The following is an 18,630-nucleotide window of genomic DNA, read 5'->3' on the forward strand; positions in this document are numbered from 1 at the left end:
TATATTTCCATATTAGCCGTTCAAAGCCATTTGGATAGTTTTAGCAAGAACAGTACTTTGATGTAATTTTTGTGAAGTAAAAACTTAAACACACTAAAGGACTGTTGAGATGGGTGTTAGTACCTGAGGGGGTCTGACACTGGGACAGCCAGTCACAGCGGGGTCTGAGGGGAAGATGAAAGCCAGGAATGGAGGAAGGCAGATGCTAATAGAAAGTGAGGAGGGTCAGACGTGGCGTCCTAAGCTTGATAGAGAGGCAAGAGTTGGGAGGAAGAGTTGGAAACCAAACCAATAATGAAGCTAGCGAGAGGGGAGGGGCAGGGTGTTCGCAGAGCTATCTTGGCCATGTGAGAAACATATAACACCAACTGGTATCTGTGTTTTGGTTTATGGATTACCAGGTATACAGTACATGATGTATTGAGCTGACTTGGAGGTGTAGGATTAGGACAGAAAATAACTCTGTTGTTTTTCTCCTCAAAGGAACATGTTTACCTCATTGGATTTACAGTGTAAATATTACTGTGTATTCTGACTTTTTTATTTTTATTTTTATTTTTTTTTTAGAAAGGAACTTGATTAGATACCAAGGGTGGGGGAATTCTTTTTTTTTTTTTTTAGACACCAATTGTACTTGAACATTTGTTATTTTATTTTATTTTTAATTTATTTATTTATTTTTGGCTGTGTTGGGTCTTCGTTTCTGTGCGAGGGCTTTCTCTAGTTGTGGCAAGCGGGGGCCGCTCTTCATCGCGGTGCGCGGGCCTCTCACTATCGCGGACTCTCTTTTTGCGGAGCACAGGCTCCAGACGCGCAGGCTCAGTAGTTGTGGCTCACGGGCCTAGTTGCTCCGCGGCATGTGGGATCTTCCCAGACCAGGGCTCGAACCCGTGTCCCTTGCATTAGCAGGCAGATTCTCAACCACTGAGCCACCAGGGAAGCCCTGTATTCTGACTTTTTTAATACAGTCAACTTTCCTATGTCTCTCAAATTATTTTAAGTTACTGCATACTACATGGGTTAAATGAATCACAATTTCTTTAAATCACTGTAATATTGCTGAATATTCAGGTTATTTCAAATGTGTCATGTGGAATCGACCATAATGAACATCTTCATTCTCATGGCATTTTTAGTCTGTTCAATTATTTTCTTTGGAAAGTCCTCAGTTCTAGGATAACTGGATTGAGGAGCATACACATATGCCTAGATCTAGATGGGAATTACCATATTGCTTTCCAAAAGGCTTAAACCATTTTAAACACATGAGTGTATCTGTTTTACAGTTATTTCTCTACCGTTTGGTGTTTCCTTTAACTGACCTTTCTCTTGGCTAGTTAGTAGAAGTAAAGTCATACACAGGATTTTCTTTAATTTTTGTATCTTTAAATTCAAGGAAGAAAAAAATTTCCTTTGTGTTTGTCTATCATTTGTCTCGTTTCCTGCATGGATGGTCTATTCTCTGCCGCACAGCCGGCTCTGATAGCTCCTTTGATTCCTCCTCCTTCCTGGTAGGTATCCTGCCATGCCGTCCTGAGCCCACGGCTTTTCTCTTCCAGCAATCTCTCCCGGGGTTTCATTAATCACTCTGGAGCCGTGTTTCTCAGAGGGTAGAATGGGGTCCCTTCTCCAAAAAAAGTCACTTGAGATACTTTTAAAACGCACATTTCCTATCCTGACGCCAAATGTACAGAAGCAGAATCTCCCTGAATCTGCCTCTTAAGCAACTTCCCAGAAGTGATTCTAAGAATTTGACAACCGCTGATATAGGATCCCCAAATTTGTCTCTCCCATTTCACTGTTTCCCTTGCTCTGCACCAGTGAGGTTCTGCCACCTCCTGGGTCTCTCCAGCCTGATGTCACCTCAAACTCCACACATCCTAATAGCACTCCTCACCTTCCAGCATGGCCCCTCTCTCACAGGCCCCCTCAGCACTGCTGCAAATCAGCCCCCGCTACACTCCCTTGTGATGAAAACAGGACCACCATTCGTCCAGTCCGTGGGCCCCACGTGCACCGTTCAGTACTGACGGCTATTTCCAAACTAATCTTTGAAGGAGATTCGCCTTTTGATAAAGGCCTTGCAGACCCTAGGGTAATGACTGGCCTTTCTGTTTGTCTGCATGCCACATCATGTCCGGAAAGCATAACTCAGTGTTGACAGATATGATCAACAGCAGGCAGACAGATGGTACGGCTCTCCGTGCATCTCTAATAGAGCCGCACCCCAGCAAGTGGCTCTCTCAGCAGGCCTGACAGCCTGTCACCATGCCCGCCCAGGACAGGATGAGAACAGAAGGGTGAGGGGAGAGGGCCGCTGCCTCCACACAAAGCAGCCGGGAGGAAAACACAGGTTTTCTTCACTCTCCAGGCCCGGATCTCTGTGTTTTAAATGCATCTGAAGGCAGATCACAGACCAGGGTCCTGACACAGCTCTCACGGGAGGAAGCTTTCTGCAAACTCTTCCCTCTGTGCTGGCAAAGTGCATCTACCTCCTAAACTTGACATACACATGGACTTCAAAAAGTATTCTAAAAATTAATAATTCAGGTGAAGATACAATCAAATCAATGTGCTCTCACCCTGTGCTGTATTTTCATTTTTAAAAAGGAACGTGGGAAAGCAATGCTTAACCTAAAATAACATACTGATAACATTGGGATTTCTAGAGCTTGAGTATCTAAAAATACTTAGAGGATGGAGGGAGAAGAGGAATCCAGGCAACCTTGCCTTTCACCACCAAAGCCACACATTAGTGGGCTATATCCATGCTAAGGTCAGCTCTGGCTTCTAGTTCAGTGAAAGGGTTCTTTGCCATAAAAATCAAGTGCCTGAACATTTGTGAATAACTCAGTTTTCTCAACCTGTTTTCCCAAATCCGTATTCTCAAAACATGTCCCAAAGTCACAGGGCCATATGCTATGGCCCTCTCGGAGATTCAGAATGCGTGTTAAAAGTTCTGAGAAATCGTCTAGTAAAGAACCTTATTTAACTTTTTTAACACAATTTTTCCCAAATTTCTTGAACTTTGACACATTTTCCCTAAATACTGCCAATGAGCATGGCAGGCAACCAGTATCCTGTGGTACACACTTTGATTAATGCTATACCTGTTTTTAAAAAATCAAATCCTGCAAGAGGGAGGAGATATGGGGATATATGTATATGTATAGCTGATTCATTTTGTTATAAAGCAGAAACTAACACACCATTGTAAAGCAATTATACTCCAATAAAGATGTTTAAAAAAAAAATCAAATCCTGTTTCCTTGTGGATTTATTTCACCATTTCAGAAAGCTTTCTCTCTTTCCTTGTATGGCTCTAGCTGATATTTTAGCTTGAGATTTTATTTCTAAACCAAGGTCACAGTTTGCCAGGAGGCCTTGCCTCAAATGCAAAGAATGTTTTGTGAATTCTTTAGCAAAATGCAGCTTCTCTAGAAAGAATAATATGGTTCTATGTCACTACCTCTTTGTTCACTCATTTATCATTCATTCATTTGTTCATTCACTCACTCCACTCCTTTATTCCCAGAAGCACTGTGATAAACGCTGCCAATGCAAAGGGGAAAAATTCACTGTGTTTGTGATGAGTCCTATGACAGATATAAGAATAGAAAAGTCCTATTTCTTTCCCAGCTGAGAAGGGGTGAAGGAAGTAGACAGAATAAAGGTCACGGCAAGGCTGATAGTGGAGATTAGGAATTCTGGTTGCAAATGAGTGAGATTCAATTTCAATTTGCTTTTAAGCAAAAGAGGTGATGTATTGGCTCATTACATTGGCAAGTCCAGGGGAGGTGCTGGCCTCTGGTCTGTCTCCCCATGTGTCTCTCATCTCTGTTTTTCTCTCAGTAGCTTTAGTCACTGCCAGAACAGACAGGCTTTTTCCAGGAGACAAGGAGGACAGCAGCCCCCAATTCATTCACAGCCTTCCGGCAACATAACCAAAAAGGCAAGCCCCCTTCTCTAGCTCTCTCTCTCTGTCAGCGTTGCAGAAGGAATCTCATGCCCCAGACCAGCCTTCACCCTCCATTTCCAGACCCACTCCTAGGACCAGGGCCCAGGTGCCCATCAGCCTGTAGCATTGAGTTCCTCTCAAGGCCCACGGGAACCCCAGGGCCACGTTGGAGGTGGCACACAGTTGACCACATCTCTGTTTCCACACCACGGATGAAATTTCCAAGCAAGCAACAGAGAGGTTGCATGAAATATCAGAATGTAACTTTCAGGGATCATCCTTTTTTATTTCCTTTGTTTTGTTTTTTGTTCCAAGTGGCAAAAATGGACAACTGACAGGCATAACTCTATTTTTTTTTTCTTTTCTTACACATTTTTTCTTCCTCTGCACTTACATTCAACTTTCTTCTGAGGAAAAGGTAAAACCACGGCTTTTAAGAGGAAGATGTATCAGTTATGGTGCTAATAGGGTATGTGTTCAGAATCACAGAATCTTGCCTATTGTACTTGAGGGTTTTTTTTTTATTACTTTGCTGACTTCTTCCAACTCCAATGTCTTAGTGTGACATCAAGTGCTGTTGAGTTTTGATCTAGTAAGACATGAAGAAAAATAGGATCCATGATCTTGTAAAATTGCTCACTCCCGCCAAAAAAGAAAAAACTTAAAATAAGTAAACTGATTGCTACTTAAAAGGAAAAGCTTCAGCATTACAACCAATTGAGCAATTTTGTACACAAACTCACACACACACACACACACAATGCTATTTGTATGCATGTGCTTGTATACACCAGGTTTCTTTGACAGTGCATCACAATTCTTAGGCTTCACTCAGAGTCCTTCGTAAAGATTCTTGAACTTTGTCTTCCCAAGGCAAAATTAATTCTAGAATTTCCATTTTAGTGTTTCGCCAATTGTGCTCTGGCAACCCCGTGCATCAAAATTCCATGGGGCGCTTGTTAAAATGCAGACTCCTGGACCCCACTCCATACCAATTAATTCAGAATCTCTTTAGAGAGAGTGTCCCAGGAATCTTTGTTTTTAAAGCTTCCTAAATGATACTTCTGTACCCTACAATATGAGAAGCTCTGTTCTAGAATTCTGGAGAGCTTTATTAGGATTTCTGAGTTGTGGTGTCAGATATTTTTATATCTCTAAGGTAGAATAAACTTCTTATGAATTCCATGAACTTTAGTTTGTCAGCAAAATATAATTAGCAATCTTTGTGGGTCATGCTCTTTTGCAGTTCTGTGACAAAAGTAACTAAGAGCATAGTTATATGACTCAGAAGTCCTTCAGATTTAAAAATATTCACTCTAAATAGGTCACATATTAATGAGTAGGATAGGTAAATTCCATTGTAACAAACTTTTGTGATTACAGCAAACAATTCCATGTGATTTTGTTATAATAGGTACATTGCAAGAACTGACGTGATGATTAAGATCCAACTGAAATTAATCATAGATAGAAAAATTTTATGAAAACTCATTACAGTTGTGAGTTTTCTTCCAAATAAACAACTTCACCTCTTCAGAAACAGGATTTGATTTCCAATCCAAGACAAGCAGTAAGAAGTCAATGTACACAATCCAACTCCTTCTACTTCCAATACAATAAGTGCTGGCCACAAAGTCCTTGCATTTTAGAGCTAGAAGAGCCTTAGGGATTGTGGACTCCAACCCCTCCTCCTACAGATGAGGAAACTGAAGACCAAGTCACACTATTGATGATGGTCAAGATATCCTGACTGCCCAAAACTTCTCCTACTGGAGTGTAAATAGCCCCCAAGGATATCCAAGCACAGAATCAAATGGTTCTTCAGGGATGAGTGAGAACAATGGTTCATTTTATACAACAGAAATGCTATGAAGTAAAAAGAAAAAGCCACATAAAACATTAAGACTTGGAATAAATGCCACTCGGCCACCTTGAGTTATTCATTCCTTCCCTCCTGCACTTCATGCTACATGGTGGAAACGTTTGAAAAGCCAGTGCTATCCCAACTCCCTTACCAAAATCTGACAAATTAAAAGGGGAAAGAAAATGTGACCTCAAAGTAGTCATGAGTAATTACTTGATACTTATCCAGATAGATCCATAGTGGTTGAGAATTAATCAAGCAAGTCTGTTAAGCTCATCTCAGATGATTTACCAAGCATCTATATATAGATCTGTGCTTGGGTTTCATTTATTCATCTTGTTATTCAACAGATATACTGAGCACCTACTAGGAGCTAGAAACATTTCCTAGCAATACTAAGATGAATAGTCAGGGGGAAGCAAAACTAAAGCAATAATCACAGAGTGTTATATTACAGGCCATAAAATCAAGTGCTATGGGCACAGTTACTCAGCTAGGTTGGGTCCCAGAAGGCATTACAGTGGAAGTGACTTTGGGCTGAGTTTTGAAGGACAACCAGGAGTTTACTTAATGGAATATGGGAAAGGAAGAGAAAATCATTCCAGGTGAGTGAATAGCATATACAGCAGTATGAAAGGGTGAGGAGATGAGGTAAACAGTAGAAGAGAGGGATCCAGAGGAGAAAGACAATATTATAGACAAAAGCTTTGTTGTTTTTTTTTTATGCCATCTAGCACAATGTGGCCAAAGCCAAACGTTTGGTTTTTTTTAATTAAAAAAAAAAAAAATCTACCTTCCTCAGGCAAGAGCCTCACAAGAGACTACAGACTGGTGACTTACCTGGTCTGACCTTGAGAGTTAGCTTCAAAACAGAAAGAAGGAACTCTGTTCTTTTACTTCCTGTCTGTAGAGTCTTAGACACCTTGCCAGCTCTCAAAGTCCACCTCTTTCCAGAATCCAAACAGAGTCCTTGGAAGGAGGAAAGGAAAAGTGTTTTAATGATGAAATTAAATAGGGGAAATTTTGCATCCCCGTGGTTAACCATAAAATTTGTCTCCTTTTCAAGTCCTTGGTATGCAAATCATACATTAATTTTTTTCACAGGTAAGACAAAGTGGGTGAGAGACATGAGTTCAAACAGGTTTCCACTAGTGACTTAAGAGCTCTGTGATTTCGCAGAAGTCACGTAACCTCTCAGGACATCATTTTTCTCGTTGCAAACACCCTTCTAGTTTATGGTGAAACTTAGACATGATGTGAGGGAGAGAACCTGTCACAGGGTCCAGCCTACACTGGGCCTCCCATTGCAGCGGCCGCTGTACATTATTATAGCAGTTTCATTCATTCAACACATCTTTATTGAGGACTTACCATGTAGAAGCCAGAAATATAAAAATAAATCTGAACTGGACTTTGCTTTCTAGGACCTCACAGTCTACAGTGAAGGTAGAGAGCGCGCTCAAATCACTACGTTAGGAGGAAAGTGGTTACTACCGAGAAAAATCACCGGGGATGTTGGGAGCACAGAGATTACCCATAGCGTGAAGGAGTTGCTGGGAGAGAACGGGAAAGGATTTGGGGGCTGAGAATGAAAGAGAGGAGGAGGAGCGTCTGAGCTGGGCACTTTCACCCCTCCTGAAGCGGACAGGGCTGGTATCGAGTATCATCAGTCCGTCCCTCTCACAGATGAAATAAGAGAGATTCGGGAAAGGAACACAACTCGCTCAACTTCACACTCATAGTTACAGCAGAGCCGGGACGAGAATTCAGAGCTCCCCACCTCTTCCCGTATCCAAAGCATTCACCACTTCCACACGCTACCTCCTGTAACTAGGGCCATTTGGAGATGCAGGGGCCAGGCTGGGGAACGCAGCAGAAAGGAGGTGATGGGGTCCCTCAGGCCACTGTCCTGGGTCGAGGCAGAGCGGAGACTCAGCAGCGGGGGCGCCGTCGGGGATGGGGGGGCGGGGGGCGGGCAGGGGCGGGCCGGCGCGGGAGGAGCCGGAGGGCAGGCCAGTGGGCGGGGAGAGGGGCGCGGGCCGCGCTCCCGGGCTGTCCAGGGGCACTGGCCCAGCCGCAGGAGCCCGCGCTCAGGCTCCCGGCCATGGGGCGGCGGTCCCCCGCGCTCCGGCCGCTGCTGCTGCTGCTGCTGCCGCCGCTGCTGCCCCGGGCGCTGCGCGGGGAGCCCTGCCCCGAGCCCTGCAGCTGCCCGCCCGACGGCGCCCTGCGCTGCCCCGGCCCGCGGGCCGGCCTCAGCCGACTGTGAGTACGCGGCGCCCCCGCCCCGGCACCCTCGCTCGCTCCGGCCGCCTTGCCTCCCTGCTCTTTGGTCCGCTTCACCTAGATGCTAGGAGAAAGACGCTTCGCCCTGCCGAACTGCACCACCTCCCAGGGTGATAAGCCCAAGCTTGGCGTCTTTGCCACGCCCCGCCACACCTGGGGTCGGGGTCCCGCGCACCCTCCAGCCCCAGATGGCCCCAGGCCCGCGCTTTCACCCTGGCTGGGGCCACGGCCAGGGGCGTGGAACTGCCTGGAAGCCACACGGGGTGGCCTCGCTCCCTGCAGCTGCTGGAAGCGGACGGGGTGTCATGCTCCTCAGTCGGCAGCTGTCTGCCTGGAGAAGTCTTGCGTGTTCTTTGAGCCTTGGGCCAGCCAGGATGGCGACGGTCACTGTGCGCTCTGGTACCCTATGTTCCTCTAGGAATGCGGTGCTCGGGCCCAGGGTCCAGGGGGAACCTGGTCACCCAGTGGGGACTGCTGGCTGGCGCATCCCCCAACCGGTGCTCACCTACACACCTTAGTGAGCATATAAGCCATTGCTCCACCCCAGCCCCAGATGCACTTGCATTTCAGCCTGGTTGTCTGATCAGATGTACTTGCATTTCAGTCTGGTTGCCGAATCGATGTGAGGCCTTGAGTTCCAGCTCTGGCACACCACCACCCCTTAGGGAGCTGTAGACATTGGCAGGCAGGCGGAGGAAGCAGGCTGCTGTAGTGATGGGGTGAGGAGGAGAGGGCGGCCTTCGGTACTAGTGTATCGGAGTGTCACCAGACACTTTTTCGGAAAAAGGTACCACGTATTACCTGGTTCCATGTATATGAAATGTCCAGATCGACAGAAAGGAGATTAGTAGCCATCAGGTTGCAGTGAAGGCCCAGTGACTGCTCATGGCTGTTGCTTTTTGTGGTGATGAAAATTATCTAAAACTAGATGGTGGTGATGGTTGCACAACTCCATGAACATACTAAAAACCATCGCAATGTACAATTGAAATGGGTGACTTTTACGGTATATAAATTACATCTTGATAAAGCTGTTAAAAAGAGAAAAGGAAAGAAAAAAAAGAAGAAGACTATAAAAGTATCCAAAAGGCACCAGACTGGTAGAGGTGTTGGTTAGGTTCTAACCGTTAGAAGTGATGGAATTCCATGCTGGGGGAGGAAAGAGATCCCCCCGCCCCATTTCCTTGGGCTCCCAGCAGTCTGTCAGGAGCCTGCTTCATGGAGGGAGTTCCTCCACCCTCCTGAAGGGCTGAGATTCTCCTCTGGGAGAGTTAGTGGCCTTTGGGGAATATTTGTGGTTGAGAGATAAGGTTTAAAGGTTGAGGGGCTTATATTAATTGGTTTGCATTAGTTATCTTGTCAGCTCAATTCCCTGAAGGTGAGGACCATGCTAATAGAATTTGTTTCAATCAATAAATAAATCCATAGAAGCTGCCTTCCAAGTCCCAGCCCTTGTCCTTCCCTGACAAGCCTCCCATCTTGCTCTAATGGATGATTGTGCCACTAACACTGTGCCTTTCTCACTCACCTGGTACTTATCATACAGGTTATAAGAACCTGAGATCCAAAGAGTTGGAAAAAATCTGCCCAAGGTCCCACAGTGTTGAGTCGCAAAGACAGGACTTCCCCTGCTATCTTTTTATATTTGCTAGTTTTTGTAAGAAAATTACCCCTTCCTTAAAAAAAAAAAAAAAGAAAAAAAATTCTCAGCTTCTCCAAATTGGCACTGAGTTAGAAAACCTCCTGGTTTCTACCAGGAGACAGGCATGGGTGAGGCAGGCATGGGTGAGGCAGGCATGGGTGAGGCAGGCATGGGTGAGGCAGGCATGGGTGAGGCAAGTCCCAGCTCCTTGCAGATTCAGCTTTTCACTGAGGTCTCTCAACAATTCGTGCTGCCACACACCCACACTGGCCTCAGGAGAGCAGTACCTTTTCCCTGGAGTAGGCTGAAGTGAAAAGACTAAAACTAAACAAATTCTCCCACTGCCCCACAGCACAGTTTAAAGAAGCCTCGAACACCTCAGTAAGATTTTATAGGGTTGACTAGGTTTGGGGATGGAGGTGGGAAACAGGTACAATGTAAGTACTGCTGGCATGCTGAGGCTGGCTAGTCCCGCTGCCCAAAAGGAGCCAGTTGTCCAGGCTCTGAACATGCCTGTGGGATTCTAGAGAATCCTTGACTCCCTCCCTTCGCATGCATTATCTTGGCATGCACACCGGCAGCATCTCCTCCTAGACATTTAAACCACTTAGGTCAGCATGCACTCTGACGCGCACAAAGTCAGGCTTCCCAAGGATCAGATAACTGAGAGATGACCTCATCCTTCAAGGGAGAACCCTATGGAGGTGGAGCCTATAAAAGCCAAAAGGGGATACGTTTTTCAGCATGATAAGGTGACTTCAACATCCATATGACAAGAGAGATGCATAGAACGAATAGGAGGGTAGTTTCTCTAAGGCCATGTTCCTCATACCAGCAGCATAAGCATCACCCGGGAAATGTTAGAAATGCATACTCTCAGGCCCCAGTTTCTGCATCAGAAACTCTGAAGGTGTAGTCCAGCAATCTGTATTTTAACAAGCTCCCCAGGTGATTCTGATGCATGTTAAAGTTTGAGAATCAAGGTATTCCTCCACGGAGGATATAATCTTCTGGAAAGCAGGAAGCATGTTTAAAACTTCTTTGTGCCATACACTTCTCTTTTCCATCCCCTCCAACACCCCTGACACACACACACACACACACACACACACACACACACACATAGACAGTACCTATTTATTGCAAAAGGCAGCTGTGATCAGATTAAAACTTCAAAGTCTGAGATATGGAAAAATAAACAAGATTAAGAAAAAATTTTTTGTTTTGTTTGTTTTGTTTTGTCTTCAAAAAAGGAGTAGAGGAAGGAATCCATGGAGAAGGACAGATTGAAGACACAAGGGATGATGGTATAAGATGCCCATGGGAGTGGGAGGAAGGCATCAGTGTCAGATCAGAGGGGAAGGGTTAATCTTAAAAGAGAGGGATACTTCTGAGCTCTGGCAGAAGAAGACAGATGGATGAAGGCATAACTTAACATTGAGGCAAAGGAAAGAAAAAGTGAATGGGTTCTGCTTAAATCCTCTTTTCTTGACGATGAATGAATGAAGTGGTAAACAGTAATTATAAGATAGAAAATGCCATGAATAACAAGTTATTGGGAGTTCATAAAAAGAAGAAAGCTGAAATTATGAGATAAGGGATAAGAGGGATGTGGTCTTGCACTGTTATCCACAGGGTCTGATTCTGCAGAGAGAAGGGTAGCTTTCTCAATTCTGGGGGTTGGAGGAGGCGAGTACCACAGAGCACCTTAAAATTCATCACTGGCCCCTCAGTAGATGCTAGTTCATGTTTTAATCATTTCAGGCCTTGGTAGTCCTGCCTTATAAGACTTCCATCTAAAGTCCACTATTTGGTAAAAAAAAAAAAAAAAAAGGAAAATGGATAATAATTGCTTATCATTGATAAGCCCACTGCTTGCAAATTTTGAAAATGGCTTTGTTCAATTGTTCAGATCTTTCCAGCCCAATAATATTTTATTAAAAACTTAGGTATTTAAAATCTAAAATGTGATACAAAAAAAAAAAAGCCTCCCATGTATTCACTCATTTTAATTGGAGAAAAAAAAAGTAAAAGAAAAGAATTAATTTTAAAAATGTCCTTTTCCTTTTGTTATTAGTTCCAGACAAGTCGAAGGAGGGAAAGAGAAAAAAAAAATCTCACCTTGCCCATGGTTATATAAAGATCTTTGTCTCTATGACAACAGAAAGGTTGATCTGCTTGATATGGAAACAGCTTCTGAAAAATCTGTTAGTAAGAAAATGCTAATAATAATAATAGCAATTTATTTTTTGCATGCTGTGCCTACTAAACAGAGATTAAACTTTTAGACTTTATTATAAGACACAATCCAGAGACTTTGGAAGGATAAAATGTGCTGTATCCGTCAGTCCAGTGTCACAGGAAGATGTTAATTTTCTGACATCTTTCCTGAATGTCTTTCTCCCTCTCCTACCTTGAGTATAAATCAGGATCCAGAATGGTGTTCTATGCTGTAGAAGGATGTACCAATGGAGGGCATGGTCCCTGTCCTTGAGGAGCCCACAATCTACGTGGAAACATACCCACACCCAAGAGACGTGTAGGTAGGAAGAGAGAGGCAACGAGGCTCTAAGGAATTCAGGGAATAGATCAGTCACTATGGACTGAAATCTCCAAGCGAAGGTGTCGTGGACCAAGGGTTATGAGGCTAAACCTTGAAGGAGAGAAGGGAAGGAGAGTCCAGGTGGAAGAAAAACACAGGTGAGAGTAGGCTAGACATTTCCCTACTGAGAAGCAAAGAATAAGGTTGAATGGATCCTTCCCTTTTTATACCTCTCCCTGGTTCTTTGGGGACATTTTTTGGTAAGGGAAGATGATATAAAGTCATCAGAAATACTTGATTAAATTACCCAGAGAGTTGTGCAAAAAGAAAAGAAAAATTCCTAATATGTAGTTCTTAACTAATAAACTTTCAAAGTCATTCTTGGACAGTTGATTACAAAGGCATTAAGTAAAAATCATGATTTGGAGTCACTTCCCAACAAGCTTTCCCCAATGTCCCCTCTCTCCCACACACACATACTTGCTTTGATACCTTGTACTTACATCTACTTTCGCATACACCCCACATAACGTAACTATTTATTCCCTGTGTACCTCCCCTGCAACAGCAGGGTTTCTCAACCTCAGCACAGTTGTCATTTGGGGGCAGATAATCATTTGCTGTTGGGGCTGTTTCATACACTGTACGGTGTTTAGCAGCATCCCTGGCCTCCCACTATATGCCAGTAGCACTGCCCCCCCAAATGATGACAACCAAAAATGTCTTTAGACATTTGCCAAACGCCCCTGGCGCGCGTGTGTGTTGGGGCAAGGGATGGGGGAGTCCCCACCTCACCCCACCATGGTTTTGAATCATTGTGCTAAAGTGAGAAGCACCTGAAGAGGTCTTATTCAACTCGGGATTCCCAAAATTTCACAGGTAGTATGATTAAAGTGTCTATTGAACTACATGATGATCAAACTGAGTAGAGAGCTGAATAGGAACAATGAACCAATGCAAAAAGGAAGCATGTATGTTAGTTAGCATGTACCACACCTAAACGTCACTTAAAAATCTCCATCCTAGAAAATGGGGAGGTGATGAGGTGCTATGAGTAGCAGAGGGAGTCAACATCCAGGTCCCAGATTTTGCAGACCTCCCAATCTCTCCTTTGAAAGGGCCATCCAGAGAAGCAAGACCAGAAGCTTACCTACATTAGTACAGCCCAACAATTCCATAGATTGTTCTACTGTTTGTTGTTAATTTGTTTTAACTTACTTATTAGAGAAAAATCAATCCTCAGCCCAGAGTCCATTAAAACAAAACAAAACAACCACCAAGGCAGCCTGAATTGAGATCTATGGGTTCCCATCCAGGACACCAGGTAAGAGTCCACAGGATAGAGGGAAGCCTACCAAACTCTTACAAGTAGCTTGGCCCTACCTGCAGCTTCCCTGCAGCTGAACCAGACAAGACAAAAACAAAAAAAAACCCTTGGAATTCTGAAAGCTCATGTCCCACCTTCCTACCCTACTCCCACAAAAACAAACCAAAAATAACCAACAACAGCAAAAAACAAACAAAAAAAACAAAGACCCAAGGTAGAGGTTGATCTTGAACCTCAGTTCTGACTCAGCTCTCCCAGCTATTACCTTCAAGACAATTCTTAAACCTGGCTGTGCCTATAAACAGACTCCCTGGGGGAAGCTTTGCAAGGGCCAGATTTTATTAGTTTAAAAATCATCCTTTTGGGGAAAGTGAATGATGCCCCCTAGCAGGACACTAAAAAGCAAGCAACAGAGTTCCCAAAATCTCAATGGAAGTGTAGAGCCAAAAATCTTCATACACAGATCCCTTTGTCATTGGACCCAGCTCTCCCTCTGGAGAGCAATAATTCCTTGGATTTTTTTCTACATTATTCTTTTTTTTTAATTTCAAAAGCAGTATGTCAGGGACTTCCCTGGTGGTGCAGTGGTTAAGAATCCACCTGCCAGTGCAGGGGACACAGGTTCGAGCCCTGGTCCGGGAAGATCCCACATGCCACAGAGCAGCTAAGCCCATGCACCACAACTACTGAGCCCGTGCTCTAGAGGCCACGAGCCACAACTTCTGGGCCCGTGCGCCACAACTGCTGAAGCCCGCATGTCTACAGCCTGTGCTCCGCAACAAGAGAGGCCACCACAATGAGAAGCACGTGCACCGCAATGAAGAGTAGCCCCTGCTCACCACAACTAGAGAAAGCCCGTGCGCAGCAATGAAGACAATACAGCAAAAAAAAAAAAAAAAAAAAAAAAAGGCAGTATGTCAGATTAATTCAGGGCTCCAGTTCTGCTCCTTTACCCACCTCTATCTTCTTCCCAAGCTCCTCAGTTTGGCTTCTTTTCATGTCTTGAAATGAGGCACAAAAGCTTTCTTTCCAAAATACAATCTCCCAGGTTGGCTGCACCAGACGGTGTCTTGGCCTTGTGTAATTTTGATCTTACACATGGAATTTTAAAGCCAGTTGAGTCATGGTGGTGGAGAGAGGCCCTGCTGCTCACTTCCAGACCCAAGAGGGCTGGCTCCACGGGAGCATATATGTTCTGTTCTGGCAGCTCCCCTTGGTGTGTGAAAAAATCACATTTAATGCAGATTTTAGCAAATTTTGCACCAGCTCTTTTTTTAGGAAGGCAATTAAAATAATCCCACCCACCAGTCAGGTGGGCTTCCTAACTCAGTGGGCAGCTTCTAGCAGCTTCTCCACATGGTCCTCATTTACTCTCAGCTTCTGCCTCCCAGGGAGATGCCACCCCGTCCCAGCCAGCAAACCACTCACAGCTGCTCTCTGTGTGGCCCTGAACCACAGCTCTTTAATGCCACCCGAGCCAAATTCAGAAAAGTCCAATTTACAAGTAAAACTCAACTTTCAGAATGAAGGCTTTATCCTTTGCTGCTGTTAAATTTGTCCTTGACGCTGATAAAATGAGGTGACTCCTAGGTTCATAATTCTACCTCATGAGCATCAGCAGACAGCATTTCTGAGCCCACGGGGGTGGGGATGCCCTGGTACGACAGGGCAGGGTCCAACACAGTCCCCAGATTATCTGAATTGATCAACAGGACAAAGACCAGCAGACGCGAGTTCTAGCACGAGGTCCCTCTTTCCCTAATTTGCACTGTGGGCTCAGGACAGTGTTAAAACCTCTGTGCTGTCTGTAAAAGGGGCGTGATGATTCTTGCCCCTGAGTGGGGCTGACTGTGGTGAAGATAAACGAGACAGCAGGGCCAAAAATACTCGGAAATAAAGGTTTCCCATAACTACAAAGTATTATTGTAACAATCTGATGATGCAGAGAAGACCTGAAAAACCTGCAGCCCATATATGAGGTTGAACAGTAAATATCTATCATCCAAGGGGGAAGCCTGATGGAATAGTTTTGTTCCTGTGGGGTGTTAATTAGAGAAAATGACCCACTAGGTCTTCTCAACCTGGAAGGTGAATAAGTTAGAATCCCGAAATAGCAGAGCTCATTACTGCCTGGAGTCTGATATGCTAGTTTTTTCAGCCCAGGCTGAGCTGCCTCTCAAACATGCCACCTAATACCTGATTATACCCTGTTTTCTATCATTCAATTGGGTCAGTCCTATCTGTCCAGCTAGAGCATCCAAGCCTATTCTGGGTCCTTTCCCCATTCCCCATCCCTAAACCTCCGGCTGGACACACAGAAAACCTTCAGGTCAGACTTGTTGACCGCTCAGGAACTACATACCGAAATGTATAGGACAATGTGCAGGATCCACAGACACCACCCGTGCCCGCCAAGAGTTTACAGTCCTCCAGCCATAGGAGAGAGAGGACTAGTTCTCAGATGACTGCAGGGAAATGCAGAAGGTGATAAAAGCCAGATGATGGTTATAAACAAAGGCTGGTGAGAGTTTAGAGAAGGGAGCTATCCCTTCTAGCCAGAGTAACAAAGATACCTTGGTGGAGGTATTATTTGAGATGTAGTTCTTTAAGCCTCACTCTCTACAGGGGCAACTGGGCTAACACGGTTATCCCATAAGCTCCATCCTGGCCTTTGACACCAGCTTAGAGAGGCCACCAGGGAAGCACTATTCAAAGCCTTCTGCTCTCTCACTGACCACCAGGCACGGGCCCTGTCTGTGTTACGGATCATCAATGGAAGAGTGGATGACTTCCCCCTGGAAACCTTGGGTGGGTCTCTGATTAAGGCTTTTCTCATTTGCAAGCACCAGAAATCACCTCTGACAAATTTAATCATAAGAGATTAACTTAACAGAAGAATAAAGAGGTAGAAGGATGTGAGCAAGATCCAGAGAGAATATGGCGTTTTAGCAGCAAGAGGTCAGAGAACTTTTCTGTAGATTCCACCTTTACAATGAATCAGCTCCAAAGATTCCTCCTATCTATTACAAGTTTAAATGCCTGAGAGAGAGAATCTGATGGCTCCACACCCTACTCCTGAGACAGAAGCACAGTCAATGAGATGCTTCCACCCTATTGCAACCAGCAGTGAGATGCTTCCAGAGAAGGGGCATTTTTGAACCAGGCAACCACACAAATCAGTGTCTACCAGAGCTGAGGACTTAGTGAAAAGTGAAGGTACACATGCCAGTAACTTCAGGCAATTCAAACCCATTCCATCAAATTAATTAAAAGTATGTAGTATATCAGTTGCAACCAGCTTTTACAGGCTCACGAAAAAAAATGTGTCTGCAAACAGAAGCTTGTAATGAAAGAGTTTCCTGGAGCATATCTGAAATGTCACTGCCCTGACAACATAATATTCGCTGCTTCTAAAAAATATTTTTGAGAAATCATTACACAAAATGCAGACCTTCCCTGGGGAGAATTCAACATGTAGTTTTATTTACCAGAGTTATTCTTGTCATGTTATATTATTGCTAGAAGAATTCTAGTTTGGGGGTAAAGATTGGGTTACTTTGCTTTGTGTCTTTAGAAAACTTTAAATGGGTTTTGAGTAAGTGCTAAGATGTGTTTACCATTTTCCTCTGAGGCTTTATATTTTTAATTTAGTTGTTGCACACATGACTTGGAAAATCCATCATCCAGGGAATCTTCTTGAAAAATCTTGGTTTACATTATATCAATAATTTGTTAACTCCCCAAGCTTCTTGGGTGCTCTGGAAAGGCTGTCTTGGAGAAGAGTCACGCAAATTGCACTTTCCAATGGGAGAGTTCCAACTGACTGAACTTTTTTAAATCAATGAGCAAATGAGAATTCTGCAGAGTGGCTCCCTAGAGTTGAAATATTTAATGGAAGGTTGTTCTTTATCACTTCCTTATCATTTCTTTAAATTTCTTTATCACTTCCTTATCATTTCTTATCATTTCAGACAAGGTCTATAAGAGATACTTGAGCCCAACAGAAAGGTACCAAGGGGGAATGTCTACCCTCTCTCTCAGTTGTCCCGTGTATAATCAGCAGACAATAAAGAGTTTGAGACAAGCCACAGGCATTTTGTAGACGTAAGGGTGTGACAAATAGAAGAGTCCATTCCAAAGTACTGAATCCACCCCACCCCATCCCCAGCAAGGAAGTAGAGTTGTCATTGGGCATAGCTGGGGTAGCTTGACTCCTTCATAGTAAGCAGCTGTGAATTTAAAGTGCTTATTGAGCTCTAATCTTGTACTAGATGCTGTATTAATATTACATAAACATTTTCTTATTTAATCTAAAAAATTTCTGCAGTGTAGTATCATCATCACTTTATACATGTGAAATGAACCCAGGCAATCTGGCTCCAGGGTCTATACTCCTCACTATCCCACTATGCTGCTTCCAGAGAGAAAGCACATGCAATTGGTGATGAAGACACATTCCATAAAGTATGTAGCGCCTGAGACAGACCTTTAACCAAGGGTAGAATAGAATCTGACCTGCAGAGAAGGGTGGATGTGCCAGATGGTAGAAACAGTGTGAATGAAGGCAGGAAAATGTGAGGTAAATTCAGGAGATACAGTAGTCTGATTTGTCTAGGGAGGCACTGTCCAGTAGAAATATAATGTTAGTCACAAGTATAATTTTAATTTTTAATAGCCACATTTTAAAAGGTTTTAAAAGGTGAAATTAAGTTTAATAAAATATTTTATGTAATCCAAATGTACAATATATTATCATTTTGTTGGAAGGCAGAAATATTGAATAACATCCTCCAAACTTGAGACTGAAAAACAAAGCAGGCAACTCCGTGAAGTGCAATTATGAAGCCTATTGAGGGTAACTTACATACAGGTGGGATCAGGCTGACGCGACATTCCACATTCGCAGTTGTACTCCATAGCACAGGGTATGGAAAAGGGTATAGGGGGCTTTAAAGGGGCCAGAGCTAAAAATAAAACCTGACTGCTAGAGAGAAGCACACCCACACTGGATGGA

General features: G+C 44.0%; 1 protein-coding gene across 3 annotated transcripts in view; it reads left to right on the plus strand.

Annotated features, from left to right (window-relative positions):
- Nucleotides 1-7,865: 7,865 nt before the first annotated feature.
- LHCGR (luteinizing hormone/choriogonadotropin receptor) overlaps nucleotides 7,866-18,630 on the plus strand; it is a 64,658-nt gene continuing 53,893 nt past the window's right edge. For 2 of the 3 annotated variants that reach the window (XM_036873562.1, XM_036873564.1), the window contains exon 1: nucleotides 7,866-8,084. In XM_036873562.1, coding sequence (XP_036729457.1) covers nucleotides 7,927-8,084 — 158 coding nt within the window. In that variant the 5' untranslated portion in view covers nucleotides 7,866-7,926. The remainder of the gene's footprint in view (nucleotides 8,085-18,630) is intronic. The other variant, XM_036873563.1, reaches the window with a different exon arrangement.

The sequence above is a fragment of the Balaenoptera musculus genome, chromosome 13 (genome assembly GCF_009873245.2).
Source record: "Balaenoptera musculus isolate JJ_BM4_2016_0621 chromosome 13, mBalMus1.pri.v3, whole genome shotgun sequence".
NCBI classification, from domain to species: Eukaryota; Metazoa; Chordata; class Mammalia; order Artiodactyla; family Balaenopteridae; genus Balaenoptera; species Balaenoptera musculus.